Raw genomic sequence first — 21,558 nt, forward strand, 5'->3', positions numbered from 1 at the left:
ATGCTCGCTTCGAGGCTGCAGCTAAGGACTCCAACAATGCTAGTGCTAGCGGCGCTAACGGCTACAGACAGGAAGATACTGCCAGCACCGGAAACGTTCTCGTCATCTCCGAGCATGAAGTAAGGAGAGCCTTCAAGAGAGTGAACACCAGGAAAGCAGCAGGACCAGACAGCATCCCAGGTCGTATCCTAAGAGACTGCGCATACCAGCTAGCTCCTGTGTTCACTGAGATATTCAACATCTCTTTATCTCAGTCGGTGATCCCCACATGCTTCAAAGAGTCCATCATTGTTCCTGTCCCGAAGAAACCCCACCCTGCTTCTCTCAATGACTATCGCCCTGTAGCCCTCACCTCAGTAGTGATGAAGTGCTTTGAACGCCTGGTCAGAGACTTCATCATTTCTTCACTACCAGACACACTGGACCCACTACAGTTCGCTTACCGTCCAAATCGTTCCACAGACGATGCCATCTCTCATCTCCTCCACACATCACTCACTCACTTGGACACTAGAAGGGGGAATTATGTTAAAATGCTCTTCATAGACTACAGCTCTGCATTTAATACCATAATTCCCTCCACACTCACCATCAAGCTGGAGCATCTGGGACTCAGCTCATCTATGTGTCAGTGGATCTCCAACTTCCTAACTGGCAGACCACAGGCAGTAAGGATGGGCGGACATGTCTCAGCCTCCACCACTCTCGGCACTGGAGCCCCCCAGGGGTGTGTTCTGAGCCCCCTGCTGTACTCTCTGTACACATATGACTGTGTGGCCACTACCAGCTCCACCACCATCATCAAGTTTGCTGACGACACCGTCGTGGCGGGCCTGATCTCTGATAACAACGAGACGGCCTACCTGAAGGAGATTAGGAATCTGGAGAACTGGTGCCAGAGGAACAACCTCCTTCTAAACGTCAGTAAGACAAAGGAGCTGATAGTGGACTTCAGCACTAAGCAGGAGAGGAACTACCAGACCCCTGTCATCAACGAGTGCCCAGTGGAGAGAGTGGACAGCTTCAAATACCTCGGAGTTCACATCACACAGGACCTATCATGGTCCTGTCACATCAACATCATGGTGAAAAAGGCCCGTCAGCGTCTCTAGCACCTCAGACGCTTGAGAGACTTCCAACTGCCCTCCAAGGTGCTCAGGAACTTTTACTCCTGCACCATAGAGAGCATCCTGACGGGAAACATCTTAACCTGGTTCGGGAACAGCACCATGCTGGATAGACGAGCTCTACAGAGGGTTGTGCGGTCAGCTGAGCGCACCATCCGCTCCGAGCTCCCTGACCTGCACTCAATCTACAGCAGGCGGTGCTGGACCAAGGCCAGGAAGATGGTGAAGGACCTCAGCCATCCCAACAACAGACTGTTCTCTCTGTTGAGGTCAGGAAAGCGATTCCGCTCCCTGAAGACCAACACAGAGAGACTGAGGAGGAGCTTCTTCCCGCAGGCGATACGGTCTCTCAATCACACCACCACACAGTACTGACCAACATATATAGTTCTTACACACACACTGGACATTGTTTTCACTTCATCACTTAAATCACTTTAAGCATATTTGCACTGCACAAGACATAATGTGGATTGCACAACACTGGTCACTATATTCTTCATTTCCAGTTAATACTTGTACAGCTGCTATTATTGTGTATATATTTATTTATTTATATTTCTTCATACATTCTTATATAGTTCTATACTGTGTATTGTGTATTTTGTTGTACAGTTATTTTATTTTCAACTTTAATTTATATATTTTATCTTATTCTTTCCCAGTTAAATTTACCCTTCATTCTAATTTGTGTTGTACAGTTATTTCATTTTTAACCTTAATTTATATTTTATTCCTTCCTAGTTAAATTTACCCTTTTTAATTTGTCATATTTATTTCCTATCTTATTCATAGCCTTTTCCTTTTTTTTTTTTTTCTTCCCCTCTTTAGGTCACGAGCAGTTGTCTAAGCATTTCACTGCATATCGTACTGTGTATGACTGTATACGTGACAAATAAAATTTGAATTTGATTTGATGTACTTATCATGGATAGAAAATGACCACGGAAATTAGACACTTGTTTGCTGACCTCGGTTTAGGTTACAGGTATCAAATGCACATTCAAGAAAAGCCCTGCATGCAAACAGAGTGGGAAAAACCAAGCACTCAAACAAGTAAATGTTGCACTTCAGACAAAGCCCTGAACGTCAAACCTGTTCTCATACAGAAACCAGCTACGAAGTGTCACCTGTCATCACTATTCAGGTCGCAAGACTTGTACATTCATAGTGTCCTTGAGACAAACTGAATAATCGTTTATGGAGCACCTAAAAAAAAAAAAAATACAAATTCAATTTATTGTATTTAAAACATAGAAGAAGCTCTACTGTTGGTCAAAGTCAGACCTTCGTCAAGCCTGTGAAACTGGATGAATTTCATGGAAAAAAAAAAAAAAAAAGACAGTTGTTTGTTAACAATCACTGTAAAGGCATCTTTACAATGTTTGCTGGTGGGATTTACTCTCAGCACAGAGTAAGTGAAACCTGTACCCATGACATCACAGTGGGACCATTTCAAAGTCAATTTGCCACCAAATTAACAGAACATTAGGTACATGATGATAATTGCAGCTATTATTTATTTATTTTTTTAAACACTTGCCATACACTTGACTATAAAAAACAAAACAAAACAGATGTTTTGCTGCAAGGTAATATATAAGCATCTTAGCTTAAATGTGTCTGTTTAATAACCTAAGATTGGTATATTTTCTGACCTGTTTGAGTTGGGAATGCTAAATGCACACAGAGCTAGTCTGGCAGGTGTATCACGTCTCCTATCCTACAGAGATTTCTGACATTGTCAGAACTTTGCCTATAACAATGGACAGGGATGCCACCACGCTGACATAAAGCAGGTGAAAACACTACAAACTACTATATAACATGCAATGACTTTCACGATAAATAAAAGACTGAAAAAAGTAAATAAATGGTCCGACAGTGAACTGTTCCTTTTGTGATTTAACCATCAGAATAACTGTGAAACAATCTTGCAATAACTTTTTAGCCAATAGCAGTAGATACGAGAAGCTTCTTAGATTTATAGGCATTGGAATTCAAAACTGTTACGTCCTTATGAGGCAGTAAGGTACCCTTTAACACGTTGAGGCAATCATCTATTTAGCATCACAATGTGTGCACACCAGACGACTTCTTATATAAGTACCACTGCTGTGTTTATTATTTGTCTAACACTTTTTAAAGGTTTATTGGAAACAGCCAGGCTTGTTAAAAGGGGCATCATGGTGCATGTTAAGTAACCAAATTCAGGTTAACAAAACCTCTTATTTTCAGTCATTATGTTGAACCATGCTTGGTAGGGGTTGCCTTAGCAGCAGTGGAAGTGATGTTCATCATATTCATTTGTGGTGGTGGGGGGGGGGGGGGGGGGTAAGCAGCTTCCTCAGCAAATGTTTTTGTAACATTTTAAGGACATATTGAAGAGGTTCTTCCTGCCTTGGGACTCATGAGAGACAGCAACACACAACTCAATTTTAGATCAGATGATAAAATAATATTTAAAAAACCATTTGCACAATGTTTTGTCACAATAATCTTAAAGTCTTAATAAAAGAACGATGCAACTGTTTTCATGTTAAGGTAATAACACACTGTAAGATTCATTGAAAATACTCTTCTTTAACTAGGGAAAACCTGTATGACTAACAATAAAAACAAATGTAACATGATCTTGCTTCTCAGGTCAGAACACAACACTGTTGTATATGCATGGCTGGAAAAGTATTAGCCTTGCCAGCTGATCTGAGACAAACTGAGCCAGCTAGAAAGATCGGATCATCCCGCCGCTATCTTCATTGAGCACAACAGAGCTATAGAGCAGGAAAGAGGGAGGAAAAGGAGGGGGATTTTGACTTATTCATAGCATCTCCCAATCAGCTGCAAACACATTGGACTGCACTGACACTCATTAGTTTCTGCTCCACTTCCCCTTTGGGTGCCTTTATCCTCATTACATCTATAAGAGATACTGAAGCCTGCTAAACAAAAAAGTTCCCACTGTCACACATTTCAATAAAGCAAAGGAAGCATCAGTTTCAAATTGGGGGTGTTGGCTGGGGTGGGGGGTGGGGGATCGAGGGGGCGTGTCTGGGCATTTTTCCATCCCCCTTTACTTTTCATTCAGAAAGCAACATTGCCATTGGTGCCACTGTGGGTTTAGGAAATCACCTGCAAATGAGGAAATACTTAAATGTATCAGTTCATATATTGAGATCTAAAACTTTATGCTGAAGTTCCTGAAGTCCTATTGAGCATACGATTAAGTTTGATTAATAAATATGAGATACATCACGAGAGTACATTTGGCAAACGATTAGCAATGGGTGGCTTTGACTTTCTCACACTAATCTCTTCCTGCTCTAACCTACATTTTTCAATTCAAATAAAATACTGCAAATAATAGTGGACCCTCAAACTGTTCCTCAGAAAAATCATTTATATATTTATGTTCTGTAAAGCTTTGTCAAGATATTACAGGAAACACTATAACAGTATCCAGTAGTACAATAAAAAGTTTACTGTCTCACAAACTGTCTCACTTCCCCATTAGACTTACAGAGGGCAGTTCCATGGGAAGTCAATCACACAGCCAGAGCCCATTTACAGAGACACTTTTTTGTTTTGTTTACTGTGGAAATAATATCATTAGATCTGACTGCTGGTCTAATTTGTTATCAGCCTAAGGAGAACTAACCCAAAATCAAATTTAGCAGGTCCTCAGTCTGCTGTCAAATATGACACTGTGACCGAACACAAGGATTTGAGGATGCACTGCTGGTTAATTAGTGTGTGCTTAACTGGCAAAAAGAACAACTAAAATTGTAGCTGGACATATGACATTGTAGGCAGACTATAGTATATTAGGGTCAGTGATCAAAGTCAGCCTCTGCTGTGTTCTTAAATAACAAAACAGTGAGGTGACTGGAACCCATACACTCAGTTTCTCTCGTTTCCAAACGTTGCCTGTGCAAACAAATAAAACTGAGTTTCACATTATTGATATCTCATCTGAGACCGAGCAGTTAGGTCATCATATCAGAATTTGTTAACTGTACATTATTAAAATACAGATGTGTGCAGTTAATATAGATATAAATGGATCAAAAACAATAATTCTGTAGTATTTGTAAGCAGGTGAGTCATTATTGTATTATCATTACCATTCCATTACATGATTAATAAACAAGACAAACTGTATTCTATTTACAATACTGACAGTGCACATTAGTTTATCTTTAATACCCAGCTGTGGCACAAAAAACATAAGTGATAATATATGCACTACTCTGAATATTAATTAGGGAAAAAGAAGCGATAACATTAAGTCATTTGAGCTGCATGAGCTGTATACCCAATGAGCTGCAGTGTATCCCGATTCAATGTTGAGAAAACTTTGGATTATATGTGGAAGCTATTTGGCAACATACAGTGAATAATTTGGAGAAGTCTAAATTGGTCACTTGGGAGAAGTCCCTAATTAAAGTTACAAAACCAACGTGATTAGCTGAGAAAGAGGTGTGCAAAAGAAACACATTCTACCCCCAAGTAAGGATTACTGGAGAAAAACTCACGAGAACCTATAAGTGTATAATTTCTTTCTTTTTCCTGTCTTCATGCATTGCAGCATTACTCATTCATGAATATGAATGTGCCAAGCTGGAAAGAGCCTAATCGGGTTATCAAGCCACACAAAAACTCTCAGTGAGTTTATTTTGAAAGGGTACACAACATTTGACTTTCCTATCCACAAATAATTGTATATATTAACCATTTTTAATAGTGTCTAATACTTTTGTGTGCCTTGAAATCGACCAATCGTTAATCCTTATATCATACTTTTCTAGTGCATTAATATTTCAGCGTCTTGTGTGGAAGATATATTTAATGCATGACACTAGCCGTACAGCTTCCTCAACCAAACGCAAAGGATCTTATCATATGCAGACATTCTGAAAACAATGCGTTGCTCTGCCTACTGCACATCAGTTATACTGTACATTATAAAGGCAGCTTATGGCAATAATACCAAGCTTATTTGTAGCTATTATTACAACAGACCATGCATGGCAGGACTTACTTCTAAGAACCTCTTTCTTTCCTCTTTTCCATTTGATAAACAAACCCCTTTCAAAATGTTTCCATTACACAAGTTCCTCTACAAAGAATGTCACATTTTCACACCACTAAGAAGTCTGATGCCATTTCCCCCCCATATATTTTTAGGGCAACTTGGAGCATTTAATGGTTAGGTACCAATGGCTAAAGATGCATTTCACTAAACATACCTGTGCCGATTAACACAAAGACTGAATGAGGCAGAAATACGCTGTGCTAACTGGGTCAGAGAAGCAGAGAAATCACTGGGGGAGAAGCTGAATACACAGATGTATTTAAAGCCAACACACCAGCATGCCAAATGGTATGCAAATTTACACTTTTCACACATAACAAGTCAATACACAGACTCACTGAACTTGTTATGGACCATCCATCCACTCTATGAGAAGCCTACATTCTACTTTATAGGCTATTCATTAAATATTGATGTCTAGAGGCATTGCATTACTTCCCATTTTATTAAGCCAGCTTTTAACAACCCCTGGGCATCAGACCAAGGGGAGAGAAAAAAAAGAAATCCATAAATGTAGACTATATATGCTATGTTGCCACTGTCCCAAAATCCTTCTTTAGGATGTCAAAATAAGGTGCCCAAAGGGGAAAAAAAAAACTTTCTTTCTTAAATGCTTTGATGCATCTTCAACAGCAATCATAACAAATTAGCCAATTCTATATCACTCTAGAGTTAATTTTGAAGAGAAGCGCATGTGTTTTTTTTAATACAGCTAGACCTAGGTCAGTTGGACTGAAAAGCTGGCATAAATTATAAATATCAGCTTGGGACATCCCTAGTCTTAATATAGCCTGTTCCACATCAAATTAGCTGCTTCAGTTACTGTATGAAGAGCATGTCACAGATAACACTCCCTCCAATTAATCCCATGCAATCATCAGCACAGACATGCACATCCCCATAAAAATCATCCTCTACCATGTTTGAAAAAGAAACATCTGCAGCTATAGTCTCTTTCACTGTCATCCTCTAATTCTGCACAAGTATGATAACAGTTTAACCACAACTGGCTCACATACGGTAGCACGAATCCCATGATCTTGCATTGTTACGTGACTGCACTTCTAACCTCAAACATGTGGTCCGTGCTTTCAATCAAATCAACCATTTTTGTCCCACTTTGGTACAAGCTTTCGCGTGCTTTTCTTGCATTTCTTGGCAGAATAAAAAACCACAACAAAACACTGGTCTTTTCAGGGATTCACAGTTATCCTGGAAAACTGCAAAGGCCCAAAGGCTGATGGTCATAAAACAAAAAATCTAAACCAAAACAAAACACATACATATGTGACCCACATGAAAAATAGAAAGCGGTTCGTCTCCCTGTCAGTCACGTCTAAAGCAAAATAAACACACAGATGACATTTAACACTCTGGCTGTAGGACTCCTATAGCTTTAACTTCAGCTTCCACATGGAAGTGAAAACACTTCTATAAGCCATAACAGTGAAGGTGCCTCTGGATAATGCAATAGCAAAACAAAACAGCGGTTGATACCAACAACAATTTCAACAAATTACTGGAATTAAGTTCATCACTACTATGTTGTGATCATCATGTTTTAACTGGCCTTATTGGGATTGCTGCAAAGTAAAGGCCCCGCTATGTTACAAAAACATAAAAGTTCTTAAAAGGATGGAACACAACTAGCCTCGCACCACTTACCATGAAAACATTTTTTTAATACACCAAGACAACCAGCTCGTGATGTGTACTAGGGCTGTTCGATATAACGATATATATCGAATGACGATATAAAAACGTCTATTGTTTCATTTTACGCTATCGTTTGTTTCGTGATGTCGCAAAATAAACTGTTTACGGCAATATTTTTTCATCGTTTTGATGGTCACTGTAGTGGCTATATTAATTTCTTAAAGTTCTCTCTTTCTCTTATATTTAATATAACCACACTACAGACGGACAAGCGCCTGTTTTCATGCGTTGTGGTTAGCAACAACGATGGTAAAACCATCGCGTGTCCGCTTGTTTATGTTCCACATAAACCTTTCACAATAAAGCTCAAGATCCTGTTGAGACTTTTCAAAATAAACTGAATCACGTGAAAGAGCAGATTATTTACGGATGAGAATTAAAAAAAAGAGCCGCCAGGTGCTAAAAAATAAACCTTAGACTCAAACGTTAGAACAGGCTTTTCCCCGCAGCGCGCTGTGTAATAAATACTCAAAGAAAACGGCGGCCTTTACAACTTCTGTCTAAAAATGTATAGTTTCATGCATCAGTTAAAACACTCGACACCAGCTACATGACGCGCAGCTGGAAACACGTCCCGCAAAACGAGCTGCCCGAGATTCACAAAATTTACAGAAAATGTTACACTTTTGTGATTTATATCGTTATCTGGACGATAGAATTCTTATATCGGGATATGAGATTTTGGTCATATCGCACAGCCCTAATGTGTGCTATCAACTCTTCTGCACTGTTACCATTTCTGAAACATTAACTGAAATGAAAAAATAAATAAATAAATTACTTAATTTTTATAAGCAAAATGTTTCAAGCAAGAGAGTGTGAAGCAGAAAAATCAAAAAACTTTCTCTCTGACCTGACTTTACAATTATCATCTTATCATCCACGACTAGGAACTTTGTCTTCTTTCAACAACTTATTTTCTAAAGCCAGCAGGCTTACACTTTTTTCATTTGTATGCATTTTAGTGAGAGAAGAGCCATGTAACTACCCCACAGAGATCAATTAGAACTTTCTCAAGGATTTCTGAAGAAGACACAGAAACTACCTCCATCCTGCTCAAGTGACTACATGTTTAAACACCAGGAACACACACATACATAGACACACACACACAAAGAAAAAAAAAACACATCTGTATAGCAACTTCTTGGGGTGCTATGAGTTTTAGTCTAGATCAATAACAGTTATGCTTTGGAGTGTATTAGCAATTTTGCAAGTGGTGTACACAGCCCATATTAGAGAAATTTTCACAGCTGGTTACAGTTAGTCACACAGAAGCCCATCAGCATAGCAACTTCAACTGCTGCTTAGCTGACACAGGTGGAAACAATTGACAACTGATGGGTCATTAGTCATTTGAATTTCATCATGTGATTGGTGGATCTGAAACCACCAATTTATACTAATTTATCCATCTGTCAGTGTCCTTGTCTTCGTTTTTAAATCAGCAAGCTTAAATTGCCAAAGTATCACAATTAAAGTCTAACATTTACTTTTTTCGTCATTTTAGGTTGTAAGCATTACCCGTTTTTTCCTTCAGCTTTTTCATCCAACCTAACAACAACTTCTACATAAATTGCATCAACTAGTTTAAAAATATATACATATTGATCTAATATTACAATCCCAAAACTTAACTGGTTTCTAACACTGTTTTCAACACATCTCTGCAATGATGCCACTGATTCCCACATTAGGGTTTCCACCACAAAACCTACAGGCTGCTAAGAGTGTGTGTAGTTTTACTCACAGGAGGACAGAAGTGCGAGGCGGAGAGAGACAAACACTCATTTCTAATTTCCGCATTCAAGGTAAGATGTCTCTATACCACAAGGCGAGCACTTCATATTTAACCTCTTTTACAAATTGTCGGGCCTGTTTATGAGCTGAACAGGTAAAACATTAAGTCAAATTTTAGACAAGTTCTTTACTAACTTTTCTATGTCTAAAAATGGTCAAGTGGACTTTTAATACACTGGAGAAATCCTTGTACATGCTGACAAAGTATTCCCTGCATTCTGTTATTTCACAAAACGCCTGAAGACATGGGACAAGTACAAGAGCACTGAATCAATCAATATAGTCTGCATGTAAATGAATGATGAGGAATGTGAAAACACTTCTCGGGTAACCACTACAAACACAGTTTAGATTAAGGAAAGTTATTTCCCCTCAACTCTACCAACAGTACTCTACATTTCTAACATGATGACTCAGTCACCTGCCAGGAGCAATTTATTAGAGACACAACATAAATTCTACCACATTCACACAGGAAAGTCTGTCACAGCAAGGATCAGCTAATTTCCTAACGTGGTAAACACTTCTCACAGGGTGTCTCAGTCGTTGGTCAGCCACCAACTCGTCAACAACATCACATGCGCAGTTAGTCACCGAACATGTGCTCTTTGGACTAGCACACTACATGTTACCTACTAACAACAAAGGTAGAAATAAGGATACGAGTCAGATCAAGGCTAGACACACTGATGAGGAAACAAGCACTTGTATGGTCACAGAAGCAGAAGATTAAGGAGGGGGAAGAAGAAAAAAAAAAAAAAGGTTTCCTACGTGGTATAAAGCGTCATCAGAAAAGACACCCGTTAAGATCCAGTGACAATGAAAAGCACCATGTTACGTACTTGTTTAACAGCCAACACCAGATGTAAACAAAAATAGATAAGCCTGTACACCCACTTTTCCATCAGTAGATATACCGCTGACTGTGAGTTTAGCAGGATCACTCATTGTTTAAGAAAAGCTTTTAACATGATATACCCATAAGATAAGAAACACAGTTTTACTGCTTTTGGCAGCGTCTTGTCTCCGACTGACACAACAAACTTTCAGGCAAGTGGAACAACACTTCTTTGACACCAGTGCGAGAAAAGAACAGTAAAGGAAAGAGCCTTTGTTACAGTGAACCTTATCTTCAGTTCTAGATAAGGTCTGTTGTAAATGATCACATGAGGAACTTGATAACCAAAATGCCATGACAGGCCTTCAATACCTCCATGAAACCAGTGTACTGTAAGAATACTATACACACTTCTGTTAGTGATATACAAAATACTCAATACACAGCTTCTCCCAATGAGTGGAACTGTATCTACAAGAATACAAAATTAGTGTACACAAACACCTTTGGGAAAACATCCAAAATTCTGGCAATTCTCTGCTTACACTATATATACTTTGAGTCAGTTTCATTACCAATACCTGAATAATCTTCTCCAAACAGCTGAATATCAGCTGGTAGATAAAGGGCCCATAGCATTGACAAGCAGGGGAAGATGGAGCCTAGTCTTTGTTTACATTTTATTACAGCTGGGAGAGCCTTTAAAGACCGATCTGATAAGGTTTCTGTTTGCTTGACTGACAGCTCTAAATACCTAATTCAACGGTTCAGTTTTAAATCACCCTGGAAGACATTCATGTGCCAGCCACTGACACCACCTGTGAGATTGAAAAATTCAATTGCAAAACACTGTGCCCGAAATGGACGTATAGTATTGAAAATGAACGTGTAATTGTACCGCAATTGTGTATGTATTCGCACAGTTATGGTTGCAGTAGCCTTTGACACCTCCACGCACGTGAATTTTGAGTTTAAATAATACTTTTCATTAAGTAAAAATCTGTTATCATGACATCCATAGTTAGTATCTCAACTTACTACTAAATATTATCTCTGACAACACTCCACCTGGTTCAGTAAGTTTGTAAAGTTATGTTGTGAAATCTAAGATAATCTACACAGATGCATAAATATCTCCGATTCACCTCTAAACTGTACTTTATAGTCAATTACGTTCCAGTGAGAAGTTGCGGATTTAATCTAGGGCATTTTACTAACGACACTCGATCCCGGTCTTATTGCTTGTCTACCTGAGCGTTGCCTTCATGGTGCCCTGAGACTCAACCTGATTGCATCTCCTGACACCATTTCCCAGAGCGGTGAATGACGAACACTAACAGCAAGTCGACAGGCTAGGACAGACCTGCTGAAATTCCTCAGAGTAGTCCTGAATTTATCCCGGATCTTGACGGGATTAAATTACAGTGGAGTTAAGTGAGGACACTAATCTGATTAATGAAGCGGCGAGAAAATGAAAACGCCAATATGTTGATAAGTATGGCGCGCTAATCCGTCCTATACGGTGTAGGCGCAACAAAAGATGCGAGTGTTGCTATTGCGGTGCAGTTATTAATGGCTGGTTTTATGAATAGTATCAACACTTATAGACTGACAGCTTGAAATGTACTACACCGCTTTCTAAAGCGAATAAATTAGTGCCAAGCGAGCTACATCGCAAAGGGGCAAAAGCATATGATGCGAAACCTTCCGAAAACACAGCTGCTCAAGTCTGTTAATACAGTCCAAAACCTGTTGTTTTAAACCAACAATGCTCTCACAGCCATTACTAAACTGCAAGCACTGAGACAATACATTATCGTATAGTTCCACATTTAAAATCAACCGCATTAATGCGAGACTTCAAGTGGGACAACCTGAGAATGGGACCTCAGCGATACAACGCTAGAGCTAGCGTTAGCATGCTGTGTGGGGCCCCGCAGAGAAGCAGTAACTTGCGCAAACAAAGACACTTACCTGAGTTACTGTCGGGTCAGCGTCTCATTTAATGATATCCAGCTTATGTGCAGGCTGATACTACCCAACAAACACCTTGAGAAGTGGGCATTAGCTGGTTTCACTGGTTTGCTTCACGGCAGTTCAATTGGGTCTGGCTAGTGTTAGCAGCTAGCTAATATTGCCTTACTTAGAGAGCAACTCGAAGCTGGCCCAGTGCGTACATTCTCCTCAGCGAGCCGCCCTCAAGTTTAACGTTGTCCCTCTCAGTTGTTTTGAGACATAAAAATATTGCCTTGTGGCACTGCCAGACTGACCGACGACGAAGACAAGAGCAAAAATGGTCCTTAACTGATGCAAATTAATGACACAACATTAAAAAAAATCCAAAATGTCCACTACATTCAGCAAGGAAATACAAAAGGCAAAACTGCGAACCACCTCCGGCACAGCGAAACCTTTTCCTCTAAAGTGTGCCGCACCCAGATGTTTTCGCTCATAATTTCCAGGTCTTTGCTCATTTACAATAGGCGCAGCTCTACAGACTGGAACGAAGCTACATTGAGGCTGTGGGGAACAGCACGAAGTGGCGAGTTTCTTCTCTGTGACCTCCGCGGGTACATGGAGAAAGCTGTCCACCAGTAGTCGCCTTTCCAGCCTCACCGAGCCCCGTGGACGACGCTTTCACTATCTCACCCAGACACTACTAGTGATTCCGCTTATCTTCCTCTGTGCATTGACTTATTGACACTGTTTTCCCTTTCAAATAGGCTACAGGATATTCACACAGACTGCAAACACGTATACAAACCAGACCGACAAGGTATTTTATTAACCCATTTACATATAACGTACAAAAAAAGGTGTTTGTACGGTTTGCAGCAGCCTTCGTCGTTCTTGTTATGTCGTGGCGCCCTCTGGCGTAAGTAGAAGTTTTTTGCATTTCACTGGAAATTTAAATTAAATAGAATAATATTGGCCTTTTTTCTAATTATTTTTAATGGAGATTTAAAGATAGCCAAAGATATATCCATTAAAATAGCCAAGTGCCTTTCAAGCGTAGAATTCCCCCCATAATGTTTGAAACTTAAAAACAGGTGTGTTCAATGTAAAAGGCTTGAACAGTCTAACTTCTAGTGTCAACCCTCTAAACGACTTAATGAAATTGTCAGGCCACCAAGAGTAGGTAGCCGATAAATGTAATATTATGACGCAGCAGAAAGAAACAGTTGAAAAGAGGATTTTAACTATATTGTGAATCTAGTAAGGGTATGTTAGCTTCTATGCTTGGATACCTGTAACTAAAGCCTGCTGTTAGTATTTTTGTACCACTGACATAGTATCTGATCACTGCATTGAAGGAAATTCTGACATGTCACAGCTTAAGTGATGGCATAAGTAATGAAATTAATGATGACAATGTATGTTTCCAAAAAGAACTATTGTGGAAACCAGATTATTCATATTCTTTAATATAAAGAAATGTCCATTCTTAATTGCACGAGTGTCAAACATAAGGCCCAGGGGCCAGAATCGTTGGAAGGACTCCAACTCTGCCCACTGGACGGCTTTGGAAAATGTGAAGGGGGGCTTAAATTATGGACATGAGTTCTACAGCAATTCCTACTTATAAATAACTCCACCATGGTCATCCATACAACACCAAAGTAATTATGTAAAAGAAAAACATTTAAATGACAAAAAATAGTTCCCATTTTTCAGTATCTACAATAGAAATGTTTTTTTTCAATGGGTTCATAGTAAGACAAAATAAAGAGAAACAGATAATTTTCTCTGAACTAACAAAAGCTTTCTGCCTTATAATTACAGGACAGTCTTGGCAATGAGCAACCAGAACCTTTTCTGTAAATTTATACATTTCTTACCATTTAAGCCCAAAGAATTGTGCTGGCAGATGCCTTTTATTTCCTACGGCACAATTCTTTTATCATGTAGATAAACTGCACTTCTTGTTCATATATGAAGATATCTGATGGATTTAATGTGTAGTTAAACTTCTTTACCCTGACAGAAAGTTTCACTGGTCTGTCTCCCTTAAGATCAAATGAAGTTGTATGTGGCCCTTGAAATAAAATGAGTTTGACATCCCTGGTTTATTGTTTTAGTAACACCAGGACGAATTAAAAAGGCTGTAAAATACACTGAACATGTCATGACGAGGTCCTGTCGTGATCTACTGTACATTTAAACAAAGGCAGACAGAACTCTAGCGTGAAATCCTGAAGATAGTAATAATACCCCATTTCTCAACTGAAATGTACCTGCATCCAGATATAATATAATAATGACAAAAACAGTTAAAGAGAACATCAGTTTACATTGATGCTTCTTGTGAGTTAACCAGTCCTTTGCATTGGAAAAAAGCATCCTGACACGGCGCACGTCCGAGGAAGGTTTTCACCATGTCCATCCCATCCACAGAGCCCCCAGCTTCCAGTATCACTCTTCTGTACTCTTTTCCAACCTGTGTTTAGGGCATAAATGCACATATAAAGACAGTTTCAAGGAAAATAAGACACATCATTAGAGTGAAATGTTCATCCAGAAAACCAACCTTTGGATTCATAATGCCTTCCTTTTTAAAACGACTGAAGAAAATGTCCATGGAGTAGACTTCGCTCCATAGATAGCTATAGTACTGACCATCATATCCACCAGCTAAGTGGCTAAAACTGGCTGTCATGTTGGTTCCTGCAGAGAGCAGATCTTTGTTACAAATCACTAATACAAACTCCAAAAAAGAAAAATGATATTGTCTATGTGCTTCATACAAAAAACTGAATACAAACTGCTAATGCCCACAGTGGACTGTTTATTATAAAATGTAAATCCTCATCACTGATAGAAAGCTTAATGCAATAATTTCTCAAATATATTCTAAATAGCTGAAGCTAAAGCTGACCTGGTGTAGCAGGAATACCCAGGATGTCCTGGCAGTGCTTTGCAAACACCTCCGCAGTGTCTGCACGTGGGCTGATGTGAAGCGACTGGTCCACCTTACTAAGGACTACCTGACGTAGGTTCATAAGCCCTGAAGTGAACACATCAACAGAGGCTCTTCACTTACACATAAATGTTACACAGACTTTCTTTGTGCAAAGTTTGAGTGTCTGACCAGTGTTAGCAACTCTGGAGGCAATCAGTTTGTCGAGCAGCTCGTCTGGGATGGGGGTGCCATCTTTGTAGTGACGGGACATTCTTCTCAGAGGCTCCTTTTCCCAAACCCAGTTCTCAAGCATTTGAGACGGCACCTCCACAAAGTCTGTCTCCACCATTGTTCCGCTGAATTCTGAAAAAGCGGTCTGACACATACACAGAAAAACTCATTCTTATTCATTAGCACACAGTATACAAATATCACTAACTTCCTGACTGAATATAGCAACTTACATTTGAGCAGATTTCGTGCATGACATGACCAAACTCATGAAAATAGGTCTCCACTTCATGGTGTTGGAGGAGAGAAGGACAATCTTTCCTGGGCTTGGTGAAGTTTGCCACCATGGCTGCAACCGGTAGCCTGCGCTTTCCATCAGGGCCTCTGCAGCCAGGCTGGAGCCCAAAGCAACCTGCGTGGCCATATTTTCCTTCCCTGGTGAAATGTCACAGTCAGGCTGAAGTCTATCACACAGATCAAGAGCTCTGGTCAATGTTAGTGAGCTCACACTTCATAAAAACATCAAACACAGGATCTTGTCTTGTCTCTGAAAAAAATGACACATAATCTACCTTGGATGCAGATCCAGGTAGAACTGACCAATCTCCTCCCCCGTTTCAGTGTCCAGGGCTGAGTACAGCTTGACATTTTCATGCCACACGTCAGCCTGTTCCACCTCTGTGAATGTGAGACCCAGCAGCTCCTGGTAGATACCAAACAGCCCTTCTGTCACCACATCAAGAGGGAAATACTCGATCAGTTTGTCCTTGTCCACAGCAAACTTGCGCTGCTCCACTTGATTCATGTAGTAGGGCAAGTCCCAGGCATTAATCTTCTCATCAAACTGGTAGCCCTTCATCAGGCACTCCCTCTTCTTCAGCGCAAGAATGTATTTCCTCTCTTTGATTCCCACGGGCTTCAGTGCTTCATGGAACTTGTCTATAAAGGCAGAAAAAGAAAACCTCCTTAGTTGTAATGTGAAGCATGCAATTTCTTTGAACCTTTTGCTGTCTACTTTCTTATCTTCTTTTTAAAGCCCAAATCAAACTAACTCCCTTTGCACACTCAAAAAAAGAAGATGAAAGTTGAGCATTTTTGTAGAGGAAATCTGTTTCAAATCTGCAGATGCTGAATATTCAAAATTTGTTGTTTGCATTGAAAACTATTTCTGCAGCTCTGGGTTCCTGTGTGATATTTTTTTGAGTTTTGGTTCCTGTTTTGATTCTATTTATGTCATTTCTTATGTTTCTATTCTTCTTCTTTCTGTAGTATCCCACTGCTTCCTTGTCTTTGTCTCTTTAGTTAGTTCCCTTGTCTTTCTAATTTACACTTCCTGTTTTTACTGTGGGAAAAACTTTTCCTTGTGCCTCGTGTACTTTAACCTTTTGCTTTTGTTCCTATTCTATGATTTCTTCTTACTGAGCATCTCTCTGTGCGTGTATACAGTCTTGTCTTTTTCCTTTGTTGGATTGGAATTTTAGTGCTTCTTGTGGTCCTTTTGTGGGCTCTGGTTTTTGCGATTAAAGACATGCTTTTAGTTGTTCAACCTGATTACAGCCGATGATTATACTACTAATTATAAAAAGCTGATGTTGTGTAATTTGTCATTAGTAACTGATTACATTTCACCTTGCATATTATGTGACTGCGTGTGGAGCTGCACAGCCATTCATCTGTCCTATTGAGTTTCTTTTCCTACTTTAAGGCAGTTATCAGGAGGCGGGAGAGCTCATCTTAAATGACAGGGAATGTTTCCATGTGGATGTGTGTGCCAGCGAGGTCAGATGTCAAAGAGACCATACCCAGAAAGTCAGACACGTTGCTTGCATTTTTAGCCATGTTAATCTCCAGCACATACTCAGCATGGCTACCGTAACCAAGTAAGCGTGCAACCTTCGCCCGCAGCTGTATCAACTCTTCTAAGATTGCCGTGTTTACCTGGGGGGGAAAAAACGAGAGACGCGGATCAGTGAAATCATTTAGGCTTATTAAAATGAATGATAATGTTTAGGGTTTCCAGCCTGAGTAGATTCTGTGACACATTTGGTAACCAGCAGTAATATGTGGTTTCACTGAGCAGGTTCTCTGGGCTGCAACTTCAGCCCACTAAAGACATGGGATATGCAACATTGCTTGTTTCATTAATGTGCTAAAGTGACAGCAATCGTTGATTGTATCCTTGTATGTCATTTAGACATACGAGCAGGTGACAAATTAAAGGAAAAAGCTTCCCAATGTGGCTTGAGTAGCTACCACAACAACACCAGGGCCTGTTGTCCGCAGCTTTTTATATCACACATTTTCTCATTTCACCTGCACATGTGTATGGATCCATAGCTGTCCAACATCAACATGACTTGTAGTTATTTATTTATTTTAAACTGGAGTGTTTATTGAACCTTCAGAAAACGAAAAAAAAAGAAAGAGTTTGTATCATTTTTGGTATATGAGCATTATTGCTCATAGTATGCTTATCCTAATCAAACAAAAACCTATAAGTGGCCAAAGAATCAGATGGTTAGAGGTCTTAGAAACTCATATATCAAATATGATCCGCTTGGCGTTACAGGGTATAAATATTAATCATCAGCCTGCGGTTTACCTCTTTACACCTGCTGTTAAAAGCCATTTCCATCTTTCTCCTTGTTTCAGGATTATGGCACCTCTTCATCAGTGGATAGTAATGGGGATATTCCAGGGTCACTTTATACCGTCCTTCAGCCGTCTTATCCAGTCCACTTAGAAAAGTGGCAGCTAGCCCACCTGAGCAAGTATGGCACAAGAGAATCAGTGAATACGGTTAAAGCGTGGCTCTCAAGGCAGCGTTTCATGAGTTTCACGTATCAAACACACCTAATTCGTGCTCAGAGAAAATAAGAAATTTGCTCTCCTCGTTCAGATTCTTGTTAAACTCGATGGAGAGTTCACTGATGAGCTTGGAAGTTCTTTTTATTTCCTTAGGAGAGAGAACACAGAGCAAAAGACATCACAGAGATTTTAATTTTTTACTATCTAATAAGATAAGCAAAGATTTACAGGCACTTTCTATGTGATTCTATTTGCTTACTTCTTCGTTTCAATTATGAAACACTGGAATTAATCTCTAAACTCTTTTAACCTGTAACTTTAACAAACGACTTCCATATTAATAATCAGATCACACATTACATTACCTCTTGTATATCTTTAGACAGGTGCAATCCTTTCCTCTGGCCCAGTGTAACAAGTCTGTCCAGGAATCTTTTTTCCTCAGCTGAAAGGTTGTCTTTCTGTTTATTCTACCAAAACACAATCATAACACTAAACATCTTCTCATACAGGTAGAATAGCAGGCATTCTGCTAAATTTATTCACCTATTTATATATTGCATGCCAGGGAGCCAGCACAGCATGAAATAACATATGGCACTGGCTGCCACTGATCAGATGAGATTACATTTCATTTCCAGGCTATTAAGAACCAGTAGTCCTTGCGCCTCTATGATCTGTTGGCCTCTGGCTGACATGAAGTGTGAAAATAGTTTAAGATTTTCTTAAATGCAGCCAATCCTCACACACTAGCCTTATGATTAAGACTGCTTTAACACGTCATTATCTGTGTGGCCTCATAAAGTTATCAGTTTTTACAAAAGTCCTCACTTTACTTGAAGTGAATGTGGCTCGAGTCGTACCTGCAAGGCAGTGATTCGTTTGAACACATCTTCCCGCATGTTTATCTCCACGTCCAACTCAGACAGTCTCTTGTCAGCTTCGGTGCTTGCTGATCGCAGCTCCTTAGAAGGACAAACATACTGAGGGAAGGCGAGAACGTGGTGTGATGCTAAGGGAGCAAAGCAAAAAAAAAAAAAAAAAAAAAGCAACGGTGAACATTACAAAAATAATAGAACAATAAAAAACAACAACAAGAACAACATTTTATGCAAGAATTCAAATCCATGAATAGGTTGGTTTCTATTCAGCTAAAAGCCTTTGTACTCCTTCCTAATGAAGACAAAAAATAGAAGAGAATACCTAAATTAGATTTCTGATAATGGTACATACTTTAAGGGCGTAAAATATTCCAATATCAATTAATTTTTAAAAAAATGTGTAAACACATATACATGCCAGAGTGACGTAGTAGCTCATCAGGTTCATGATCAATCACAGTTTGCATGTTACTGCCTGTAAACCCACAAACGTGACCTTGACTTTGAGCACAAATTGGGTGAAGCTCTATTAGCTGACCATTGCATGTAACTTTGAATACTGTGGGAGCAGTAATCATTCATGTGAGCTATGGATGGATGGATGGATGCCTCGCCATTATATAAACTCATCAGGCCTTGGATAGGAAATGTCACTAATTAGTTCAGGAAGTGTAACAGGAAGACACAACTTGACTCCACACCACAGTCTGCTCAGGTGTGATGCTACTCTTATGCTGCAGACAGTGCTAGGAGTAATGTAAGCAAAGAAATTGCTGCAAGAAGTAAAGAATCTTCACATGTGCAGCATAACTCTCTGTGATATCACCGATACCCGATGCATTTTACCTGCCAATACCCTGATACAGAGTCCATGTAATGTGCAGTACTTTGCATGTTAAATTATTTATTTATATATATATATATATATATATATATATATATATATATATATATATATATATATATATATATGTGTGTGTGTGTGTGTGTGTGTGTGTGTGTGTGTGTGTGTGTGTACTTGTCTGGGATCATTTTCCCTGTAAAGATGGATCCACACTGACTGACTCAGTTGAAAGTGAAGGGATCAGGAAACATGCTCTCCATTGTCCTAGTATAGCTTACTGATGTTATTAACATATAGTTAACTTGTGTATACTCATTAGTGGGATTCAAACATTGTTGGGTTTGTTGGTTTCATGGAATTGTAAACCAGAATACACCAGTAGACTTACATGCATAATCCATCTTAGCATTAGCCAAGGTCATCAGGGTGTTTTCAACAGAGACATTTTCTATATTTAGGGATCCAACGTCGTCATAGACCTTCTTTACTCTGGCAATCAAGCTGTCTGTCATAGTCCTGATCTCATCTGGAGACAGGTCCCACCTCAGTGTGTTCCTTGCATGTCCTGCCTGAGCGCAGTGTCTGGCAGACAGCACTGACCCACTAGCGATGGTCATTCTCAGATGTTTACAGACCCTGTAAGAAAACCGGACCTTTTAATACCCACCGCCGCCCCCCAAACGTACAATATTTTCTGTTGCTCCATAGTCAAGAAAACGATCCGCTCGAATAGGTGGTATTAATGTAAGCACTATCTTCATGGACACACTCGACACACTTATTTCCATGTTATAACCGGTGATATTTTTCCTTCATCCATCAGTGTAGAGTTTCATGCCATGGCAGTGCGAGCGGAAGCCTTTCAAACGAAGTTCATAAAAGCGTGGAATAACTGTCAAGCAGCCAAAACGTACAAAACAGCTCAGCTATCCTTAAAGTGCCAATAAGCAGGAGATGACACTTTGTCAATTTAAATTATTTTTAGTTGTGGACCGGTGTCCGTGGAAGCAGAAGAGAGCAATTTAAAGTTGTTGAACGTAGTTTACCAATCTGTCACACATACGTAATAAACAACTTCAATTTAGTGGACTAGTCCATAGTGGACTATGTTTGGCATACCTCAAATGTGCTTGGCAAGCTATAGCTGTTAGCAGATACATGCCAGCAGTATCGTGCGATTTCTTTCAGCAAAAAAAAAATATATAATTACATAAAAATAAAAATTAACCCCTTTCTTCCTCCCTTATGGTGGCTCAGTCCCTGTAGTCGCGGCAATGAACGGTATCTCTCCCCGTTTCTCGCGTGGGAACCGCTTCTT

At 39.6% G+C, this 21,558-nt stretch overlaps 2 protein-coding genes across 4 annotated transcripts in view; both read right to left on the minus strand.

The window, feature by feature from the left end:
- The window catches only part of erbin (erbb2 interacting protein), a 49,248-nt gene extending 35,919 nt beyond the window's left edge, over positions 1 to 13,329 (minus strand). The window contains exon 1 of one of the 3 annotated variants that reach the window (XM_080869640.1): positions 12,551 to 13,329. The gene's annotated coding sequence lies outside the window, so the exon portion shown is untranslated. The remainder of the gene's footprint in view (positions 1 to 12,550) is intronic. The other 2 variants (XM_080869639.1, XM_080869641.1) reach the window with 2 other exon arrangements.
- A 635-nt stretch (positions 13,330 to 13,964) lies between these two features.
- On the minus strand, positions 13,965 to 21,547 carry nln (neurolysin (metallopeptidase M3 family)). The gene is given in 14 exon segments (XM_080867395.1): positions 13,965 to 15,014; positions 15,105 to 15,241; positions 15,453 to 15,581; positions 15,666 to 15,852; positions 15,941 to 16,146; positions 16,149 to 16,171; positions 16,280 to 16,646; positions 17,510 to 17,645; positions 18,310 to 18,470; positions 18,561 to 18,663; positions 18,881 to 18,985; positions 19,379 to 19,527; positions 20,629 to 20,876; positions 21,360 to 21,547. Coding segments are annotated over 14 exon segments (2,142 nt in total). The 5' UTR covers positions 21,401 to 21,547; the 3' UTR covers positions 13,965 to 14,864.
- Positions 21,548 to 21,558: the final 11 nt, after the last annotated feature.

Source organism: Rhamphochromis sp. 'chilingali' (genome assembly GCF_963969265.1).
Source record: "Rhamphochromis sp. 'chilingali' genome assembly, chromosome: 2".
Classification (NCBI taxonomy): domain Eukaryota; kingdom Metazoa; phylum Chordata; class Actinopteri; order Cichliformes; family Cichlidae; genus Rhamphochromis; species Rhamphochromis sp. 'chilingali'.